This window comes from Chiloscyllium plagiosum, unplaced genomic scaffold, assembly GCF_037043375.1.
Source record: "Chiloscyllium plagiosum isolate Xiang-an unplaced genomic scaffold, Cpla_swu_hap1 HiC_scaffold_8, whole genome shotgun sequence".
NCBI lineage: Eukaryota > Metazoa > Chordata > Chondrichthyes > Orectolobiformes > Hemiscylliidae > Chiloscyllium > Chiloscyllium plagiosum.
Genome location: NW_028270146.1, coordinates 51,911,971 through 51,935,962, shown reverse-complemented (window position 1 = coordinate 51,935,962; position 23,992 = coordinate 51,911,971). Strand labels below are relative to the sequence as shown.

Below are 23,992 nucleotides of genomic sequence, written 5' to 3'. Positions count from 1 at the left end.
TGTAATTTATATATACAAATATCAGGAGGTATATTAAACATCTATCGAATCTTTCAGTGCTATGTTCCCCATGGCTACTTTTTATGTTAGGTGACCCTGTTGGAGGTAAAAGCTGTCAACACAATTACAGATCACAGTGATGGATCAATGATAATATAGGATAAATCACGATTATTAATCCTCAGTCATCAAGGACACTGCACAAGGAGAGAATATTGTTCCATACTTTGATGGTGTAACATTAAAAATGTTCAGTGCCAACACACCTGCCTTCTAGTCCAACTATCCTGGCAGTTGTGGCACTGGGTTGGACCTACCTTTGGGCAGAGAACTGAAGAAAAACAAAATCAGAAAGTCCCAGAGAAACTCAGAAGACTTGGCAGCATGTGTGGAGAGCAAAACAGAGTTAATATTTCAAGTCCAGTGATTGTTCATCAGATTTGAAAATAACTGGTGAAAGAATGGTATTTATGTTGAAGATGAGGTAGAGAAAATGAATAGAGTACTTGGAGATGGAGCCCAGAGAGAAAGAGAGCCTAAAAAGAGAAAGGCAAACAGATAGATTGCTAATGATGATCCAAGAAAGAGATAAATGCTAGATAGAGTGCGAATGAGAAGTGTAAATGGTTAAAAATGGATTGACTGTGCTGGGAGCAACACATACAAGACAGGATTTAGTGATGTGGGGGCATGATAACAAACATTGATCTGGGTGTTCACATTCTGAAATCATTAAATTTGATGTTGAGTGCTGGCTGTAAGGTATCACAGCAGAGGTATAGTTCCCCCAGCTTGTAATGAGCCACACGAGAGTTCTGCAGCAGGCCTGAGACAGCAACATTAACCTGGGATCCCAGTGGAGTGTTGAAATCGCAGGCAACTGACGCTCAGTGTCCTTTTTATGGACCAAATGTTAGGTGATTCACAAACTGATCACCAAGTCTGCATTTCATCTCCCCACTAGACAATAGACAATAGACAATAGACAATAGGTGCAGGAGTAGGCCATTCAGCCCTTCGAGCCTGCACCGCCATTCAATATAATCATGGCTGATCATTCCTAATCAGTATCCTGTTCCTGCCTTATCTCCATAACCCTTGATTTCACTATCTTTGAGAGCTCTATCCAACTCCTTCTTAAATGAATCCAGAGAGTGGGCCTCCACTGCCCTCTGGGGTAGAGCATTCCACACAGCCACTACTCTCTGGGTGAAGAGGTTTCTCCTGAGCTCTGTCCTAAATGGTCTACCCCGTAATTTTAAGCTGTGTCCTCTGCCTCGGCACTCACCCATCAGTGGAAATATGTTTCCTACTGCCAGAGTGTCCAATCCTTTCATAATCTTATACGTCTCAATCAGATGCCCTCTCAATCTTCGAAACTCAAGGGTATACAAGCCCACTCGCTTCAGTCTTTCAGTGTAAGGTAATCCTGCCATTCCAGGAATAGACCTCGTGAACCTACGCTGCACTCCCTCAATAGCCAGAATGTCTTTTCTCAAATTTGGAGACCAGAACTGCACACAGTACTCCAGGTGTGGTCTCACCAGGGCCCTGTACAGCTGCAGAAGCACCTCTTTGCTTCTATACTCAATTCCTCTTGTTATGAAGGCCAGCATGCTATTAGCCTTCTTCACTACCTGCTGTACCTGCATGCTTGCCTTCATTGACTGGTGTACAAGAACACCCATATCTCTCTGTACTGCCCCTTTACATAAATTGATTCCATTGAGGTAGTAGTCTGCCTTCCTGTTCTTGCTACCAAAGTGGATAACCATACATTTATCCACATTAAACTGCATCTGCCATGCATCTGCCTACTCACCTAACTTGTCCAGGTCACCCTGTAATCTCCTAACATCCTCATCACTTTTCACCCTGCCACCCAGCTTTGTATCAGCAGCAAATTTATGTTATTGCTGATACCATCTTGTATATCATTAACATATATTGTAAAAAGCTGTGGTCCCAGCACGGATCCCTGCGGTACCCCACTGGTCACTGCCTGCCATTCTGAAATGGAGCCGTTTATCACGACCCTTTGTTTCTATTAGCCAACCAATTTTCAATCCAATCTAGTACTTTGCCCCCAATACCATGCACCCTAATTTTACTCACTAACCTCCTGTGTGAGACTTTATCAAAAGCTTTCTGAAAGTCCAGGTACACTACATCTACTGGATTTCCCTCGTCCAACTTCACAGTTACATCCTCAAAAAATTCAAGAAGATTAGTCAAGCATGATTTCCCCTTCATAAATCCATGCTGACTCTGTCCTATCCTGTTACTACTATCCAGATGTGCAGTAATTTCAGTAGACTCCAGCATCTTTCCCACCCCTGAGGTCAGACTAACTGGTCAATAATTACCTACTTTCTCTCGCCCACCATTCTTAAAAAGTGGTATAACATTAGCCACCCTCCAATCCTCAGGAACCGACCCCGAATCTATTGAACTCTGGAAAATAATCACCAACGCATTCACGATTTCCCGAGCCACCTCCTTCAGTACCCTGGGATGCAGACCATCAGGCCCCGGAGACTTATCAACCTTCAGACCTAACAGTCTCTCCAACACCAAATCCTGGCAAATATAAATTCCCTTAAGTTCAGGTCCTTCAGCCACTGTTACCTCAGGGAGATTGCTTGTGTCTTCCCAAATGAACACAGATCTGAAGTACCCATTTAATTCCTCTGCCATTTCTTTGTTCCTAGTAATATATTCCCCTGTTTCTGTCTTCAAGGGCCCAATTTTTGTCCTAACCATTTTTTTGCCTTGCACATACCTAAAAAAACTTTTACTATCCTCCTTAATATTCTTGCCCAGTTTACCTTCGTACCTCATTTTTCCTCTGCGTATTTCCTTCTTAGTAATCCTCTGTTGCTCTTTAAAAGCTTCCCAGTCCTCAGTTTTCCCACTTATCTTAGCTATGTTATACTTTTTCTCTTTTAACTTTATATGTTTCTTTAGTTCCGTCATCAGCCACGGCCGCCCATGCCTCCTCCTGGGATCTTTCTTCCTTTTAGGAATGAACTGATCCTGCAACTTCTGCATTATACACAGAAATATCCACCATTGTTCCTCCATGGTCATCCCTGCTAAGGTATTGCACCATTGAACTTTGGCCAGCTCCTCCCTCATAGCTCCATAATTCCCTTTATTCAACAGAAGTACTGTCACTTCCGACTGTACCCTCTCCCTCTCAAATTGCAGATTGAAGCTTATTGTATTATGGTCACTACTTCCCAATGGCTCCTTCACTTCGAGGTCTCTGACCAATTCTGGTTCATTACACAATATCAGGTCCAGAATTACCTTTTCCCTGGTCGGCTCCAGCACCAGCTGCTCTAAGAATCCATCTCTGAGGCACTCCACAAAGTCTCTTTCTTGTGGCCCACTACCATCCTGATTCTCCCAGTCTACCTGCATGTTAAAATCCCCCGTAACAACTGCAGTGACATCTTTGCGACAGGCCAATTTCAGCTCCTGATTTAACTTACATCCGACATCCAGACTACTGTTTGGGGGCCTGTAGATGACTCCCAAGAGGGTCTTTTTATCCTTAGTATTTTGAAGCTCTATCCACACTGACTCTACATCTCCTGACTCTAGGTCCCCCCGTGCAAGGGACTGAATATCCTCCCTTACCAACAAGGCCACCCCACCCCCTCTGCCCGTCAGTCTGTCCTTACGATAACACGTGTATCCTTGAATATTCATTTCCCAGGCCCTGTCCACTTGAAGCCACGTCTCAGTTATCCCCACAATATCGTATCTGCGAATTTCCAAAAGAGCCTCAAGCTTATCCATCTTATGTCTAATGCTTCGTGTATTTATGTATAGTATTTTTAATTTGTTACTGCTCTCACCCTTCCCATCAACCCTTATTTCACTCAACCTTACATCATGATCCCTTTCCGAGTTTTCTGCCTCATTAATACAGTTGTCTTTCTTGACTGCTCTTGTTCTAACTTTCCCTTCAATTTCCTTTTTAAACATCCAGCTTGTCCCCTCCCCCCCCCCCGCTACTTAGTTTAAATGTAGCGGTGTTGCAGTAGACAACCTGCCTGTCAGAATACTGGTCCCTAACCTATTAAGGTGCAAACCGTCTCTCTTGTAGAATTTATGTTTACCACAAAATATACCCCAGTGATCCAAGAACTTAAATCCTTGCTTCCTGCACCAGTTCCCCAACCACACGTTCAAGTCCATTATCTCCCTGTTTCTGGCCACACTAGCCCAAGGAACTGGAAGCAAACCGGAGATAACCACCTTGGACGTCCTGCTTTTCAGCCTTCTTCCTAGTTCTCCGAAGTCTCCTCTTCTTCCCGACATCATTTGTGCCGACATGTATCACCACCTCCTGCTCTTCACCCTCATCCTTGAGGATTTCCTGCACTCTGTCCGTGATGTCTTTCACTCTAGCACCAGGAAAGCAACACACTATCCTTAAATCCCGTCTGCTGCCACAAAAACCCCGGTCAGTTCCTCTCACGATGGAGTCCCCTATTACCACGGCTCTGTGCGATGTCCGACTCTTCCGCTCTGCCTCTGCGGCAACTTTTGATTGACAAACTTGGCCGCCTTGCGAACTGGCAGTGTCATCAGTCTCTGCTTCCAAAAGCTTCAACTTGTTCCTGACAGGTACTTCTCCCGGGGTCTCTTGCACCTGTCTCCTCTCTGCCTTCCTCATCATCTGCTCTCTTCTGCTCTCTTCTGGCATGATTGGTGTAATAACATTGCTGAAGGTCTTGTCCAGAAAGATCTCGTTTTCTCGGATGAGCCGAAGGTCTTCGAGTTCTTTCGTCAGCGCTGCAATATGCTCGGTCAATTGCTGAATGTGCACACATTTTCCACACATATACGAGCCAGAATACCACATTGTGAGCAGTGAGTCCAGTAGACTAGATTGAGTGAAGAGCAGGTAAATCGCTGTTTCACCTGGACAGTGTGTTGGAGGCCTTGGATAGTGAGAATAGAAGAAGTAAACGGGCAAGTGTTGCATCTTTTGCGATTGCAGGGGAAGTTGTTGTGCAGGGGTAAGAAGATATTGGGAATGGAGGTGTAGGGAGAGGAGGAGGAGTGGACCAGGTGTCCCAAAGGGAACAGTCCTAGCGGAATGCTGAGAGAAAAGGAGAGAATATGTGATAGCAGTGACATCCTGCTGGTAGTGACAGAACTGGTGGAAATGAAGAGGTCCTAATATTAAAAGGTTTAAAAAAAGAATGGAATGTATTTCGTTAAATTATTGTAAGGTCATTGAACATGGAACTAATGCTACCTAGTGGTAGAAATATCTCATTGCTACATAGTGGAATTTTTAATCTATTAATATATGTAAAAACATACTGAGCTTAAATAGAATAAAACAAATTTGTACTAAATGTCTTAGGAGAGCTCTTAGAAAAACTAGTCCAATAAAAATATAACAAAGTAAATCAATAAACTGAAATTTGTAATATTTGTACTAAACGTCTGAGGGGAGCTGTTAGAAAACTAGTCCAATAAAAATATTGTCAATTTCAGTTTATTGATTTACTTTGATTTAGTTCCATACTCCAGCTTTATTTTCTAATGACTTTTCAAATTAGTACTTTCCAGATTTCAATGTTTAATGTCAATGTTTTTATAAAATTCCTATGAAAATTCATTTGAACCACACCTTCAGGTGGTGCATTCCACAATAATAACTGTGTGATCAAAATTCTGCTGTTTTCTCCTTTAGTTCTTTTGCCAATTATATCAAGTACATGTTCCCACACTATCACTTCACTCACCAGAAGAAATGCTTGCTTTATCAAAATCTCACACAGAGACAGGCATACACATATACACACAAAACAAATCTCCTGAAATGTGGTGCCAGATTTGGAAAGACATCTCCAGTTTAGCAGTATTCAGAGCTCTATAATGGATATCCTTATGTTTTATATTCAGTTTGACGTCTTACGATTTGATACTTTTTTTTAGCTGTGTTGCAAACTGCCCATCCATCTTCAATGATTTTGGTATGCACCTCCCCCAATTCCTTCCTTAAGCTTCCCTCTTTGTGGTACAGTTCAGATTACACTGTTCTTTTTCTTTCAAAGTGCTTCACCTCACATGTAGCTGTGTTAAATAGCATCTGCCACTTGTCTGTGAACTTTTCCATGTTTCCTGAGTCTCTGGTCCCCTGCTCCCTACTTACTGTATTGCCAAACTTTTGCAAACTTCTCAAATTTAAACATTTCACTCACTAAACCTATACATAACAGGAAATACTATGGTCCCAATGCAGAATGCTGGGGGACCACATTGCCTACTTATTTTCAGTTTGAAATACATCCATTCACAACTGAATCTTTGGCTCCTATCACTCAGCTAATTTCAAACCTAAAAGTCCATCATCTGTTTAATGCCATATGTTTCTATTTTCTGAGTAAGTCTTTTATGATGTGCCTAATCAAATTCCTTTTGAAAATTCATAAATGTAACAGTGACTGCAACTACCCACTTTGTTATTCACGCCATGCACTTAACCATGTTTGGCTTTAACAAATCTATGTTAACTATCCTGAAATAACTCTACAGAGGCCGGTATCCCATCACCTAGTCACCCTTCATTTGTATAGGGAAAGTCCATGACACTGATACAGCTCCCTCAGAGTCAGCTCTCAGAGTGAACAGAACCTCTGACATGCGTATTGATACCTGTCAGCCAGGGCTCCCTGATTGGACAAGATTAACAGCCCCAATCAGGGAACTCATATTCTATGAGATCCACCTGGCTGCCTTGTTCCAAACACTGTGTATCCCTGATTAAACCATGCCTCTTCAAGTGAAAATTGTCTTGAACATATCTCTAGTAGATCCCCCCACCCCACCCTTGACATTGGACTGAAGAGTCTGCATTTACTGGGTGTAATGTGTGCTCATTTTGAACAAGAATATTTAAAATCTTCTGGCAGTATCCCAAGGAGGATTGACGGATTGGGGTCAGAGGATAAATTGTTTCCACATTAACCTCTTTCAGCAACTAGCATATGTTCCATTTGGATTGTGTGATTTGCTAACTTTGAGTGCTATCTGCCTTCTCCTTTCTGTCTTTCTATTTTGATCCTCGCACCACATTACATTGTTATTGAGCTCAAAGCAGACTACAGGACACAAAACACAGAACAGGGCTAAGTACAAGTCAAATCAGAACAGTTTTACTTACAGGCTTGGAGGTGGGATCAGTCACATTAATATCATGGCCGGTAAGAGTCCAATAGAATGAGGCAATATCCAGACTGCTATTTGCTATATTGATTAGGTTTAACCAGGAGTTATATGTTGATTGATATTTTGTAGCATTTTCACCATAATGTACACCATCTGGCACGCTCTCTGTAACTACAAATCTGAAAGAACAGTGCAACGTTCTGTTAGATGTCTGCATTATGGAGAGTTTTAACCTATTTACATTTACCTGGATCTCCTGTCGCCTAACATTTGACCACAAATGCCAGTAGCATTAACAATGCCTGAGAGCAACTCTAGCCTCAACCCACCTCTGTCAGGCCAATTAACTTGCAGAATAGGAATATTTTAGTCCTCTGAGGCCTGCAACTGAATGTTAGATCTTCAAGAATGGAGCCTTCGGGCTGATTGTGCACTGTTGATGGAGAATAGCCAGAAAGCTCCAACTGAGTGGTGCAGACCCAATGGGCTAAAGGGCCTTTTGCTGTGCTCTGGATCTCTATGAATTCCAACATACCTGAAAGAAAGCAAAGCCTGAAATTGAGAGTTAACACCTGTCCTTCTTTGGCGTGTGGCCTGAGGAACTGTGGAGACAGCGCATACTGTCAAAGGCCACCCCTATACAGATGAATATACAAATAAATGGAAAGAGAAAGACAACTGCCAGAACACCAGCTGATTACTTTAATTTTTCTTTACTATTCCTCAGTGGACAACTGTGTTTGTTGAGGAATATTCATCTTAGAATGTATGTAAAACAACAGAAACATAGCAGACATTAAATTCTAATTGTGCTGTTCATTCCATCTGTCTTATCTATGTGATCCTGATATTCACAATGATTTGTCTTTTTTAGCTTGCATATTCCAACTCAACGTACAAGTAAACAGTGTGTTCCCATATTCAGGTAGGCTGAAGTGGGTACTGCAGATGCTGGCGATTAGAGTCAAGATTAGAGTGGTGCTGGAAAAGCACAGCAGGTCAGGCAGCATCCGAGGAGCAGGAAAATCGGCGTTTCAGGCAAAAGTCCTTCAGCCTGAAACGTCGATTCTCCTGCTCCTCAGATGCTGCCTGATCTGCTGTGCTTTTCCAGAACCACTCTTTTTTTTTAAGATTAGATTACTTACAGCGTGGAAACAGGCCCTTCAGCCCAACAAGTCCACACCGACCCGCCGAAGTGGGCGCAACAATATTGTGTCAATATCCAACCCAGCAACAGGTCAGATCCCGTTTGCATTCCCGTTTTCCTTGGACAGGTCCATTTTAATGGGCAGAGACTCCACAATCATCCAAAGCTTTGTGTGCATTAGGTGTACTGATCTTGTCCAGTAATAGAATAGAAAGAGACCAGGAAAATTGATACCTTTAAGATAAGTAAGTAGATTAAGATGTCTCCCAATTAAGTTGGAGATGAAGAGGATTTATCCTCTCAGAGAGTCATTATTGGGCAGAATTCTCTTCCACAGAGAACAGTGGAGTCTGAGACATTGAGTACATCCAGGACTGAGTTAGATTTTTGATTGACAAGAATAATAGAGGGGACAGACAGAATATGGAGGAATTGAGGCCGTAATCAGATCAGTCATGATTTTTATTGAGTGGCGGAGCAGGCTCAAGGGGTCGAGTGGATTAGTCCTGCTCCTAATTTGTACATTCTCACTCAATTGCACAAGAAAACTGAGAGATCAGAAACTGATGTATTAGCGTAGCTAGAACTGCTTAAAGAGCCTACACAGGAGAAAATGGAAAAGGCTAAATGTCCCTTTTATCCTGCAATTTTTATGATAATAGAAAAAGCTGAATTTTCTTTAGAAACACAAAGAGAAATTGCTGGAAGAACTCAACAGACCTAGCAGCATCTGTGCAGAGAAAGCAGAGTTAACATTAAGTCCGTTCTGGAGAAGGGTCACCAGATTCAAAATGTTAAGTGTTTTTTCTCCAGACCTGCTGAGTTTATCCAGCAATTTCTGTTTTTAGAACATAGAACATAGAACAATACAGCACAGAACAGGCCCTTCAGGCCTCGATGTTGCACCGACCTGTGAACTAATCTCAGCTCGTCCCCCTACACTATCCCATCATCATCCATGTGCTTATCCAAGGATTGTTTAAATCTCCCTAATGTGGCTGAGTTGACTGCATTGGCAGGTAGAGCATTCCACTCCCTTACCACTCTCTGAGGAAAGAACCTGTCTCTGACATCTGTCTTAAACCTATCATCCCTCAATTTGTACTTATGCCCCCTCGTACAAGCTGACGTCATCATCCCAGGACAAAGACTTTCATTGTCTACCCTATCTAATCTTCCGATCATCTTGTATGTTTCTATCAAATTCCCTCTTATTCTTCTTCTTGCCAATGAGAACAGACCCAAGTCTCTTAGCCTTTCCTCATAAGACCAGGCAACATCCTGGTAAATCTCCTCTGCACCTTTTCCAATGTTTCCACATCCTTCCTGAAATATGGCGACGAGAACTGTACACAATATTCTAAGTGTGGCTGCACTAGAAAGGAAAATCTGAATTTTGTTTAGAAACACAAAGAGAAATTGCTGGAGGAATTCAACAGATCTGGCAGCATCTCTTTCAGAATTTCAGTATCTGCAGTTCTTCATTTTAATTAAGTTTTCTTCAGGTTTTGTTTTGATTTCATAGTTGACTTTTAATTGGATACTCTTACCTACAGGGATCATCACAGGTTGTACTTTGCAGCTCTTTCCAAGCTTTCTCTTTGCCTGGTAAATCATCAATTAGTTTGCGAACTGACTGCGTAAGTGCAAAGATCGCCAGGCAAACAGTCATGAGTAATAGGAAAACAATTGGTCCTTTCCACTGAAAAAGAATCACAATACCCAAATACTTTTAAAAGCAAGCAGGTGAACACAGAGAACTACACAACTACCTGAGACTTAGGTTTTCTGTCTTCCTTTTTCATTCTCTTACCTTGTTCTCTCGTCGTTTGGTCAATCACTACTGCACATTACTCAAGTGTTACTTAGACCAAACCTTCATTAATTTGCTTTGAATGGAATAAAGGTAAGAGCAAAGTGGGGTAATACTCTACATTCCCTTCATCTTCATCTGCACAGACCTCTGTGATCTGTGTTTGTTAGTGACATCTGAAACTGGACTTCAATGCAGCTTAGCATTGTGGTCATTCAGCTTAGTGGGAATGTTGGTTGCACTGAACTTTTGAAAATAATATATACCCAAGCTTCATGTTGGAAATGCTGACCAAAATGAGCAGAGGAAGGGTTCAGGTGAAGAGAAATGTCGAATTTGAAAGAAAACTGTGGAAGCAACAGAGCAGTAGAGAATTTTGAATAAAGTTATGCACAGAGGAGCAGTAAAGGACAAAGGTCTTAATGGTAATAATGCATCGACAATGGAAATAGCATTAGTAGAAAATAATTTAAAACTGTGTTTCTGAATGCTCAAAGCATTCACAACAAGATAGACTCGGATTAGGGTTTAAAATTAGGTGTCAATCTGGTGAATCTGCAGAATTGGACTACTTTTGCAGTAAGAAGCATAAGCAGCAAGTGATAAATAGAGGTAAGTCTTCCCACAATAAATAAATAAAGAGGGATAAATGGTTTTGATCTAATGGCCACTTGAGACATGCGGGAGAGTTCATTCGGGGGTGGTTGGGGGAGGGGGGTATAGGGAGATGTGTAATGGATGATTTATGAAATCCCCCCCCAATTGCTACTCCAAAAGTCCCATACAGCTCAATACTGGGTGCTGTCAGAACTACTACCAGTCTCAAATGATGCCTCATAAATCCCCCGGCCTCCAGTAAGTAAGGAGCCTCTTAAATACCACTCCCTCCCACCCTCTATATTTTGGGACTAAGCATGGGAATGGATGTGAAGGTATTTTACAAGCCCCAACCCCCTCCAAAGTCAAGCCCATAGTTATAAATTGTCTAAGATTGAAAATTAAATATTCCAGGGCACATTCCAGGGCAACACTGGCTTGGAGGGGTGAAGCGCTTGTTCTGCACTGCATTGTTCTTTGTTTTATTTAGAAATTATAGTGAGAATGGAGAAGGAAGAGGAGTGGCCCTGATATTAAAGGATGCAATAGGGAAAGAAATGAGAAAGGATCTTGGATGATGGCTCAGGAAGTAGAATTAGTGTGGGCTGGATTTTATCGCTCCCTGGAGCAGATTTACAGGCCAGAAGTGTTCAACAATTCTATGACACCAGCTCTGTCCATGGTCCCACCACAACTTTACCAGTGACAGGAAAGGTAGAGGCAGGCCCTTCCAATCATGGACAAATTAAGGCCCTTAGGTGGCCAAATCCTGGGCATTGTAAGGGGATAATCTCACTACTGCTGAGATTTATTCAGTCGCATGATTTTAGGGTAAGTCTTATGCCTCGGATTAGGGTTTAAAATTAGGTGTCAATCTGGTGAATCTGCAGAATTGGACTACTTTTGCAGTAAGAAGCATAAGCAGCAAGTGATAAATAGAGGTAAGTCTTCCCACAATAAATAGATTGATCTAAGCTCTGCAGTCCTGCCACATCCAGTCATGAATGCTGGTGAAAAGTTCAACAATAATAGGAGCAGATGGATCCACAAAAATCCCCATTCACAATGATGGAGGCGACCTGCACATCAGTACAAAAGGTAAGGCCGAAGCAACAATCTTCAGCTTGAAGTGCCAAGTGAATGAAGGGCTTATGCCCGAAACGTCGATTCTCCTGTTCCCTGGATGCTGCCTGACCTGCTGCGCTTTTCCAGCAACACATTTTCAGCTCTGATCTCCAGCATCTGCAGTCCTCACTCTCTCCTCAAGTGGATGATCCATCCAGCCTTCCAACAATAACCTGGGTCACTGACACTCAGTTTGGGTTACACTTAGTTTCTGACCTTATTACTGCCTTAATCCAAACATAGACAAAAGATCCAAAGGCCTTTGATGTTTGAATTCGTGTATCACTGGACATCGGAGTGCATCTGGGAAAACTAACAAACAGTGAATTTCACAACTGATTTTGGAGGAACTGTTGGGTGAAGTTCACAGCACAGAATCCGATAAGTTAATCGTTGTTTTAAGTGTGGCCTACAGGGAATCTGTAGGAGTGAGTAGAGTAGGTTCTTTCTTGATTTTTTTTTGTAGATATGTCTCTTGATTAAACTTAAAATAACTATTAATTTAACCTGGGGCAGTGTTTGTAGAGGAATAAGACGGTGTTATTTTCTGGGTCTGTAGATTGTGAAGGAGCAAAAATGGCCTTTAATAGAGTGATATGTACTTCTTGTCAGATGAGGGAGATTAAAGAGAGTTTAAGGGTTGCTGGGGATTATATCTACCATAAATGTTGCTGGCTGTGAATCTTATCAGATCGAATGGATCGGTTGGAGAGAGAGTTAGAAGCAACAGTATGTGATGGATGGCAGTTATAGGAAAGGGGGGAAGTCTTAGATATAGTCACATGGATGGGTTAACTCCAGGAAAGGTAAGAGAGGTAGGCTGCTAGTCCAGGAATCTTTTGTGGACGTACCCATTTCAAACAGGTATGTTGTTTTGGAAAATGTAGGGGGTGATGGATTCTCAGGGGAACGTAGCATGAATAGCCAAGTTTCTGGTATTGAGACTGGCTCTAAATGCAACAAGTGGTACGTCGGGTTCCAAATGATCAATTATGTTAGGGCATTCTCTAATTCGAGGTACAGGCAGACGTTTCTGTGGCCAGCAGAGAAAAAGCAGAATGGTGTGTTGCATCCCTGGTGCCAGGATCAAGGATGTCTCAGAGAGGGTACAGAATGTTCTCATGGGGAGAGGGGCCAGCAAGAGGTCGTTGTCCACATTGGAACCAATGACATAGGAAAGGAAAAGGTTGAGATTCTGAAGGGAGATTACAGAGAGCTAAGCAGAAATTTAAAAAGGAGGTCCTCAAGAGTAGTAATATCTGGATGACTCCCGGTGTTACGAGCTAGTGAGGGCAGGAGTAGGAGGATAGAGCAGATGAATGCATGGCTGAGGAGCTGGTGTATGGGGGAGGATTCACATTTTTGGATCATTGGAATCTCTTTTGGGGTAGAAGTGACCTGCACAAGAAGGACGGATTGCACCTAAATTGGAAGGGGACGAATATACTGGCAGGGAAATTTGTTAGAGCTGCTCGGGAGGATTTAAACTAGTAAGGTGGGGTGGGGTGGGGGGGGGTGGGGGTGGGATTCAGGAAGATAGTGAGAAAGAGATCAATCTGAGATTGGTACAGTTGAGAACAGAAGAGAGTCAAACAGTCAGGGTAGACAGGGACAAGGTAAGACAAATAAATTAAACTGCATTTATTTCAATGCAAGGGGCCTAACAGGGAAGGCAGATGAACTCAGGGCATGGTTAGGAACATGGGACTGGGATATCATAGCAATTACGGAAACATGGCTCAGGGATGGGCAGGACTGGCAGCTTCATGTTCCAGGATACAAATGCTACAGGAAGGATAGAAAGGGAGGTAAGAGAGGAGGGGGTTGGCATTTTTGATAAGGGATAGCATTACAGCTGTGCTGAGGAAGGATATTCCCTGAAATACATCCAGGGAAGTTATTTGGGTGGAACTGAGAAATAAGAAAAGGATGATAACCTTATTGCGATTGTATTATCGACCTCCTAATAGAGGGAAATTGAGAAACAAACTTGTAAGGAGATCTCAGCTATTTGTAAGAAAAATAGGGTGGTTATGTAAGGGGATTTAACTTTCCAAACCTAGACTGGGACTGTCAAAGTGTTAAGGGTTTAGATGGAGAGGAATTTGTTAAGTGTGTACAAGACAATTTTCTGATTCAGTATGTGGATGTACCTACTAGAGAAGGTGCAAAACTTGACTTACTCTTGGGAAATAAGGCAGGGCAGGTGACTGAGGTGTCAGTGGGAGAGCACACTGGGCCAGCGACCATAATTCTATTAGTTTTAAAATAGTGATCGAAAAGGATAGACCAGATCTAAAAGTTGAAATTCTAAATTAGAGAAAGGCCAATTTTGGCAGTATTAGGCAAGAACTTTCAAAAGCTGATTGGGGGCAGATGTTCACAGGTTAAGGGACAGCTGGAAAATGGGAAGCCTTCAGAAATGAGATATCGAGAATCCAGTGAAAGTATATTCCTGTCAGGGTGAAAGGAAAGGCTGGTAGGTATAGGGAATGCTGGATGACTAAAGAAATTGAGGGTTTGGTTAAGAAAAGGTATAGACAGGATAGATCGAGTGAATCCTTAGAAGAGTATAAAGGAAGTAGGAATATACTTAAGTGGGAAATTAGAAGGGCAAAAAGTGGACATGAGATAGCTTTGGCAAATACAATTGAGGAGAATCCAAAGGGTTTTTACAAATACATTAAGGACAAAACGGTAACTGGGGAGAGAATAGGGCCCCTCAAAGGGGGCCTTTGTGTGAAGCTGCAAAAATGGGGGAGGTACTAAATGAGTATTTTGCATCAGTATTTACTGTGGAAAAGGATATGGTAGATATAGACTGTAGGGAAATAGATGGTGACACCTTTCAAGATGTCCATATTACAGAGGAGGAAGTGCTGGATGTCTTGAAACGCGTAAAAGTGGATAAATCCCCAGGAAATTATCAGGTGTACCCTAGAACGCTGTGGTAAACTAGAGAAGTGATTGCTGGGCCACTTGCTAAGATATTTGTATCATCAATAGTCACAGGTGAGGTGCCGGAAGACTGGAGGTTGGCAAACATGGTGCCACTGTTTAAGAAAGGTGGTAAGGACAAGCCAGGGAACTATAGACCAGTGAGCCGGTGGTGGGCAAGTTGTTGGAGGGAATCCTGAGGGACAGGATGTACATGTATTTGGAAAGGCAAGGACTGATTCGGGATAGTCAACATGGTTTTGTGCGTGGGAAATCATGTCTCACAAACCTGATTGAGTTTTGTGAAGAAGTAACAAAGAGGATTGATGATGGCAGACTGGTAGATGTGATATATATGGACTTCAGTAAGGCGTTCGACAAGGTTCCCCATGGGAGACTGATTAGCAAGATTAGATATCACGGAATACAGGGAGAACTATCCATTTGGATCCAGAACTGGGTCAAAGGTAGAAGACAGAGGGTGGTGGTGGAGGGTTGTTTTTCAGACTGGAGGCCTGTGACCAGTGGAGTGCCACAAGTGTCTCTACTTCTTGTCATTTACATAAATGATTTGGATGCGAGCATAAGAGGTACAGTTAGTAAGTTTGCAGATGACACCAAAATTGGAGTTGTAGTGGACAGCGAAGAGGGTTACCTCAGATTACAACAGGATCTTGATCAGATGGGCCAAATGGCTGAGAAGTGGCAGATGGAGTATAATTCTGATAAATGTGAGGTGCTGCATTTTGGGAAAGCAAATCTTAGCAGGACTTATATACTTAGTGGTAAGGTCATAGAGAGTGTTGCTGAACAAAGAGACCTTGGAGTGTAGGTTCATAGCTCCTTGAAAGTAGAGTCACAGGGAAATAGGATAGTGAAGAAGGCGTTTGATATGCTTTCCTTTATTGGTCAGAGTATTGAGTACAGGAGTTGGGAGGTCATGTTGCGGCTGTACAGGACATAGGTTAGGCTACTGTTGGAATATTGCGTGCAATTCTAGCCTCCTACCTATCGGAAAGATGTTGTGAAACTTGAAAGGGTTCAGAAAAGATTTCCAAGGATGTTGCCAGGGTTGGAGGATTTGAGCTATCGGGAGAGGCTGAACAGGCTGGGGCTGTTTTCCCTGGAGCGTCGGAGGCTGAGAGGTGACCTTATAGAGGTTTACAAAATTATGAGGGGCATGGATAGGGTAAATAGGCAAAGTCTTTTCCCTGGGGTCAGGGAGTCCAGAACTAGAGAGCATAGGTTTAGGGTGAGAGGGTAAAGATATAAAAGAGACCTACGGGGCAGGTTTTCAAACAGAGGGTGGTACATGTATGGAATGAGCTGCCAGAGGAAGTGGTGGAGGCTGGTACAATTGCAACATTTAAGAGGCATTTGGATGGGTATATGAATAGGAAGGGTTTGGAGGGATATGGGCCGGGTGCTGGCAGGTGGGATTAGATTGGGTTGGGATATCTGGTCAGCATGGACGGGTTGGACCATAGGGTCTGTTTCCATGCTGTACATCTCTAAGATTCTATGACAAAGGGGAAGTGAACATAACTCCCTTCACATCAAGTCCACATTCTACCAAATGTGACATCAAAGAACTCTAAAAAAACTGTAGTCAACAAAAATTGGGGAAAATTTTTTGCTCGTTGGAGCAATACCAGACAAATAGGAAGATGGTTGTGGTTGTTAGAGGTCAGTCATCTCAACTTCAGGACATCTCTGCAAGAATTCCTTAGGGTAGTATCCTTTACCCAACGATCTTCAGCTACTTCATCAATGACCTTCCCTCCATCAAAGTTAGACATTAACATATTCTTTGATGATTGCATAATGCCCACCATCATTCTTGACTCTTCAGTTACTGAAGTAGTCCTCCTTATCCAAAAGCAACACGACTGAAATACCCAGCTCGGAATGATAATTGGGAAGTAACATTCGTAGCTCACAAATGCCAGTAATAGCCATCTCGCTAACAGATAATCCATTCATCATGCCTTGACATTCAATGATATTATTATCACTGAAATTCTCTCTATTGACATCCTCGCTGTTGCCACTGACCAGAAAATGAAGTGGATCAGCCTCGTATATACTATGGCTTTATGAGCAAGTCAGAGTTCATGCATTTTGCTCAAAGCTACCTTTAAACTTTTCAAAACCTGCCCTCCAAGTGCAAGGCACAAATCAGGAGGTTAATGGAATATTCACAATTTGCCTGGATGAGTGCAACTCCAACAATACTCAAGATGCCCAACATCATCCTGGACAAAGCAACCTGCTTGATCAGGACCCCAAATAATACCTTCAACATTTACTCTGTGCTCCACTGTTGCACAGTGGTGGCAGTGTGAACCATATATCTGTCAAGAGGAGCTGTCAAAGGGCAATATCAAGAGGACTGCTCAGAAGTGTCAAATGATCTGTCAAAAGTGGTAAGAGGACGCGTCAAAAGCACCTGAAAATGGGAGCTGTTAAACTGTCAAGGCATTTCAAACTCCTGGCATCTGAATCTTTGAAAAAATATGTCTGGTCCCTTTAAAGCATTGAGTTTTTTTTTATTTCACTCTGTGTGCCTAAGCCGGAGACGTTCCATTACTAGATTACCCCTGCATGAGCTGTTTACACAACCATCCATCATCACAATGAGATGCCTTCCGTTTTGGCTTTATGAACAGTTGTAAACAGTTACAGACTCACTGAATAAAGGAATTCCAACGTTAACTTTCTTGTTTTGATAAGGGATTATGCATTTTAATGAAATATCTGTTGTCATAAGACTTGATTTTGTTAAAGAAATGTAAATGTTGCTAATGAGTTTTATAAATGAGACCTTTTTTCTCAATATTGCAATGTCTGCACATATTTTACAGATCTTTAATTTATCTCTGGATGGATCCTGGGTCCTGTCATGGTGGATTGGTGTGATGGTGATTTTGTTTGGAAGGAATAACTTTGCATGAGTTAGCATTATAAAGGGCAGAGGTATATAGATTGGTCTAGAAGCTGTTAGGAGTCACGGGTGATGGACAAACGAACATACAATGGTTTGAAATGTATAATGTAGCATGGGCAACTGGGCATAGGTTGGCATGGACAGTATTGGAGACATGGGGGTCAGCAGAAGGCCTGTGTTGGCATGGAGGCAAAGATGGAGCATGGGGAGTGTGTATGGGGAATGAAGGGTGATAGATGGAGGGATGTTTTTATTATTAAACTTCATCACAGTGTCAATAGACCAAGGTAGGTCTTCTGTGCAGCCCACCTCCTCAGTTAGCAGCCTCTACTTCCAATCTGAAGTCGTTTGGCCCATCTCTCAGGGAACTGTCGGCTTTGCAGAGCTGGCAAATGTCTCTACTCTTCCCTGTCAACTCAGATTGCAAATTTCAAGTCTCCCTATCATCACAATGGATCTTTCATTAACCCTGGTAATTGGTGAATAAAAGACAGCCTCCACATTTTGGTCATGCATGTGAGACAGGAAAAGCTTCCGCATAGAAATGAAGCCAAACACATTAAAAACACCAAACTTTTCTGTTCATCTATCAGATAATTTGAATGTCAAATAACTGGTGTTCAAACAATGAAAGATCTAGTCTGTTTTGTAAACATCTATCAAACTCTTAAATAACAGTCTATGATATAGGCCTTGTAATCTTACCCATTTGTGCCTGCATTTCCTACGGCTTTTAGCATACGGCACATGTGAGGTTCTAAGCTCTAGGTTTCTCAGGGGCTTCATCTGTAGAGCAAAAAGGTCAAATGTTTCAACAATGCAGCATATTTATGGTTTTCTAACACAAGCAAGGACACAAACGGAACAACTCTCTGTTGCTATAAGTAACAAATAATATTCCATCATTTAAAATATTGTCTTGGGTTTTGTCAATTTCAATTTTTTTCCACCTCTCAGACGGACCTAGCTGTTCTCTATCAATAGGTGGAAGGTTGGTGCCATAAAGTATGTCACACAAGAAACTCCCCAACAGATTGGCCTAGGTTTTCACATAGTTGTATGTTCTAACATATTCAAAATGAACACATTACTCAATCATCATCATTACCAATAAAACCTGGTGCAAACAACTCCGTTCCTGATAAATTGCAGTTCCTTAATCTAAAATTTTGTTTTTGTTTCATTCTCCTGTAAACCCAATTTTGGCCAGTAGAAGTTTTAGACACTGAGAAAACACATGCAAGAAAGATGTTTGCAACAATCATTGTGAATGTTTTAATTGACTTATCAAGCAACATTTGGTAATTTAAAACTAACATGTGATTTTTCCTATTATAACATTTTCCATTATTTTTCGTTGGTAAAATAAGAACAAGTATAGTTATTGTGTTCAAGGAGAGAACTGAAGATACTGAAGATAATAATAAACCCGTAGCATTCATCACAGTGAGTCAAAGGAAATATTGCAAAGGAAATATTAAATAAATTCTAGATTTTTTTAATATCAATCTTAAATGCTAGTTGATTTGCCACATATTCTCCCATAATTATCAAGACTAAATATAGTCTTCAATAAATTTGGGTTAGACATTGGAGGACATTGGAACAAACATTTAAATAAATTCATTTTGATGTATGTTGATTTATTTAACGAGAACGAAAGCTGATAGTGTTTTAAGCCGCAGACAAGAAGAAATACTTGGGCTTTCCCGGCTGCACAAGCTGAGGTACAAACCTGAGATGCAACAGTGCCACCACTGATGCTAAGTTGCAATTACACATTGATAAGTTCAAAAAAAAACTTGCCATTATGAATGCAGACACAGATATTTATAAAGAAAAAGCTGACAAAGTTATCATGAAAATGTGTGAACATAAAATAAGATTTTGCGGATAGGAAGCATCAACAAAGTTTTTAGACTCATAGCATAGATGAAGGCATTTTGCCCTTTGAGTCTGTAAAACTCTGCCACCCTTTCACTGGAGCCCCGCAATTTTTTTGCTGTTCATTATGTAACATGTAGTTAATTTTTTTAAAATGCTATGGATAGTCTGTAAAGGATTTATGGAATGAACTAAGGAAGCTATCAACGATTATTTAGTGAAGTGGATTGCATTAAATTTCAATAGAAAATAAAATGATAATTTAGTAAGCATGATAGGTAGCAGCCGGTCTAGGAACTTAAGAACCGGGCTGTCAAAAATGGTCACCAAATTGACTGAGATAGCCTGAAGTGGCTAGAAATCCAAGTGGAAGAGCCAGAGAAAATCACAGTAGAAAATATTTGAGGAGAAAGTGAGGGCTGCAGATGCTGGAGATCAGAGCTGAAAATGTGTTGCTGGAAAAGCGCAGCAGGTCAGGCAGCATCCAAGGAACAGGAGAATCGATGTTTCGGGCATAAGCCCTTCTTCACAGTAGAAAATATGTCAAGGCTGCAAAATTCAACCCACAGATTTGCTTACAGTGATAGAGAGAGATCTCACCATTCTGGCTGGACTTGATACAAGTCCCAAAAGGTCAATGTAGCTGTGCACCAACCATCAACAAAACTATTCTTAGCCAAGAAATTATTGAAATGTTTTGTTGGGATTGTGATATAATATGGCTACATCCTATCTATCAGGTAGCAAAAAACATGAAATCATGAGAATGGCTGAAAGATTGCTGTTACAATGCAGCTTCATCATTTATAATAGTAAGCAATAGAATTGAATTACCCATTGGCCTTTCTAGCAGAAAGAGTTTCTTTGATTGTCTTTATGTTGAATTCTATGTTTCGAATTACTGAGATGAGTTTTCATGGTATTATCAGTTGCAATATATATTGTTTAGTGCAACAGTGAAAAGAGATCTGCTACACCATCCATGTACCCATTTAAAACTTTGTGATAAGATTATAAGAGATCTGTTAAGGTTTTAGGTGGCATGGTAACTCAGTGGTTAGCACTGCTGCTTCACAGTAATGGGGTTTGTTTTCAGTACTGGGGGACTGTCCGTGTGGAATTTGCACATTCTCCCCAGGAATGCATGGGTTTCCTCCAGGTGCTCCATTTCCTCCCATAGTCCAAAGATGTGTAGGTTAGGTGGATTGGCCAAGCTAAATTGCCAACCATGTCCATGGATGTGTGAGCTAGGTGGGTTATAGAACCCATAAAATCCTACAGCACGGAGACAGGCCCTTTGGCCCAAACTGGTCAATGCTGACCAAAATGTCCGTCCATACTAACCCCATTTCCCTGCACTTGGCTCATATCCTTCTGATCCTTTCCTATCCATGTATTTGTCCAAATGCCTTTTAAATGTTATTAATGTACCCACCTCAACCACTTCCGCTGGCAGCTCATTCCATATACACCTCTGTGTATGAAAGTTGCCCTTCCGATTCCCTTTTATTCTTTCCTCTCTAACTTTAAACTGATGACCTCTAGTCCTCTAACCCTGGGAAAAAAACTGAATGCATTCACCCTATCATTGCTTCTCATGATCTTGTACACCTCTATACGGTCCCCCCTCAGTCTCCTATGTTCAAAAGAAAAATGTCCAACCTCTCCCTATAATGCCGACCATTGAGTCCAAGCAACATCCTTGTAGATTTCTTCTGCACTCTTTCCAGTTTAGTAACGTCTTTCCACTAAGAAGGTGACCAAAACTGAACATAATACTCCAAATGCAGCCTCACCAACATCCTGCATAACTGCAACATAACTTCCCAACTTCTATACTCAATCCCTGACTGATAAAGGCCACTGTGCCAAAAGCCTTCTTCACTGCCCTGTCTACCTGTAACTCCACTGTCAGAGAACAGTGAACCTAAACTCCAATATCTCTCTGTTCCACTACACTCCTTAAGGACCTACCATTCACTATGAAACTCCTACCTTGATTTGACTTTTCAAAATGCAAGACCTCACACTTACCTATATTAAACTCCATTTGCCATTTCTTGGCAGACTTCTTCAGCTTATCAAGGTCCTGAGATCCTTCCTCACTGTTCACAATAATGCCTATTTTAGTGTCATCTGCAAACTTACTAATCATACCTTGTTCATTCTCATCCAAATCATTGATATAGATAACAAACAATAATGAGTGCAGCACCGACCCTTGAGGCACTCCACTAGTCACAGGCCTCCAGTCCGACAAGCATCCTTCTACTGTTACCTTCTGCTTCTTATCCTCAAGCTAATTTTGTATCCAATTTGCCAGCTTGCCCTGGATTCCATGCTATCTGACCTTCCAGAGCAGTCTACCATGTGGAACCTTAGCAAAGGCCTTATTGAAATCTACATAGACTACATCTACCGCACTGCCCTCATCAACCTCCCTGGTCAATTCATCAAAGATCGCTAACAAATTTGTGAGGCATGATCTCCCACTCACAAAGCCATGCCTGGCTACTCCTAATGAAACCATGCCTTTCCAAATCTTATCCCTCAGAATCTTCTCAAGTAACTACCATAGATGTTAAGCTTATTGGTCTATAGTTCCCAGGCTTTTCTTTGGAGCCCTTTTTGAATAATGGCATATCATTCACTATCCTCCAGTCTTTCGGGACCTCACTTGTGGCTAATGTGATGCAAAAATATCAGCCAGGGTCCCCACAATGTCTTCTCCAGCCTCTTGCAGTGTTCTTAGATATATCTGGTCAGGACCAGGAGATTTATCTAGCTTCATACATTCTAATACCATGGGAAATGCAGGGTTACAGGAATAGATTGGGCAAGTGGGTCTGAATGGGTCGGTGTATAATCAATGGCTCCATACTATAGGAATTCTATGATTTTATTTTCTTTTGTTTTCTGCTCAGCTTAAATAATGTGTAAATAAAATATTGGTTACTTACAGTTAGGTATTGGTTCCCACTTGTGTTTCTTTCTGTAAACATATTCATTGTGAATTAGCTTGATGTTAACTTTAACCTGAACCACTTGGTCTGACAGCATAGAATGTTTTTAGTCTTGTAGTATACTCGATAGCATTGCAGATGACCAAGATAATCTCTGGTCTAAGATACCAAGGGTATAGAGCAACTGAATTGCATATGAAAATTAGGTTAAAGCATTACTAGGGTTTGGATATGAATACTATGTACTAAATCAATGCAGAGATTTGACACATTGTGTTGATTTTCTTGCAGGCTGAAGGGATTAACAACAGTGAAAATGAAAACATACCTTTTACTTTTCCTATCATGTTCTTTTTGTCAACTTTCTCCTCCTGGGTCTTTATTTCAGATACAATTCAAATTTCTCTATTTTCCCTTAATACTTCATCAAATAAGCCGTTATTTGATCATTGTAAATGAGATGCTCAATGTCTATGAATCCATAATAATTGTCATCTCTTTAAGCAAATGTCTTTAGAAAGAACATTGAATCCAAAATGGCCCATTTCACTCCAAGAAGAAAGAATAGCTGGTCAAGAAACATGTGATAAATATGTGTTTAAAAAAACAGACAACACCAGGTTATAGCCCAACAGGTTTATTTGGAATCACTAGCTTTCGAAGCGCTGCTTCTTCATCAGGTGTTGAAAAAGCAGAGTTCAAAAGCTCAAGATTCCAAATAAACCTGTTGGGTTATAACCTGGTGTTGTCTGTTTTTTTAAACACATATTTATCACATGTTTCTTGACCAGCTATTCTTTCTTGGTGTTGTATGATTTTTAACTTTGTTCATCCCAGTCTAACACCAGCTCCTCCAAATCATAGATAATGACGAAAGTATTGCCAACTGACTTGCTATATATAGTGGTGACCTTGCATTTGTAAACATTAGGGACAATCACCATTTTGGAGAAATAGCCAATAAGGGCTTAAAATTGTATGCAACTTGGTGAAATTGATTAAATATTTCAGTAGAAAATAGGGAGAAAATACTTTACTGGTAATCTTGAAATAGCAACTTTGGAACTAAAATAAAGGATGTTGTGACATGTGGCCTTCTTGTCTGCAGCACTGCAGAACATGCAGTGCCAATGTTATTTTTCATTTGATACATAATAGGTACTAAATATTTTTTGACTTTAGGTCAAATTTTCTGCTTGTTTTTAAGTAGAAACATGAACCAACTTGATATTTTATTTAACTCCCTTTCAGCAACAGGAATCCTCTGCTTCAATCTACATCGCAAATGTAGAAACATAAATAAGATTTAACAAAAAACACAACTGCCTGACAACAATGTTCCCAGCGTCACTTGGTGACTACTTCTTCCCCTCTCTGAA

General features: G+C 41.2%; 1 protein-coding gene across 1 annotated transcript in view; it reads right to left on the bottom strand.

Moving 5' to 3' along the window:
• Positions 1–23,992, bottom strand: part of LOC122553572 (5'-3' exonuclease PLD3-like) — an 80,423-nt gene that overhangs the window by 36,781 nt on the left and 19,650 nt on the right. The window contains exons 2-4 of the mRNA XM_043697587.2: positions 18,472–18,552; positions 9,898–10,049; positions 7,196–7,379 (exon numbers count right to left, since the gene is read on the bottom strand). Coding sequence (XP_043553522.2) covers positions 7,196–7,379; positions 9,898–10,049; positions 18,472–18,552 — 417 coding nt within the window. The remainder of the gene's footprint in view (positions 1–7,195; positions 7,380–9,897; positions 10,050–18,471; positions 18,553–23,992) is intronic.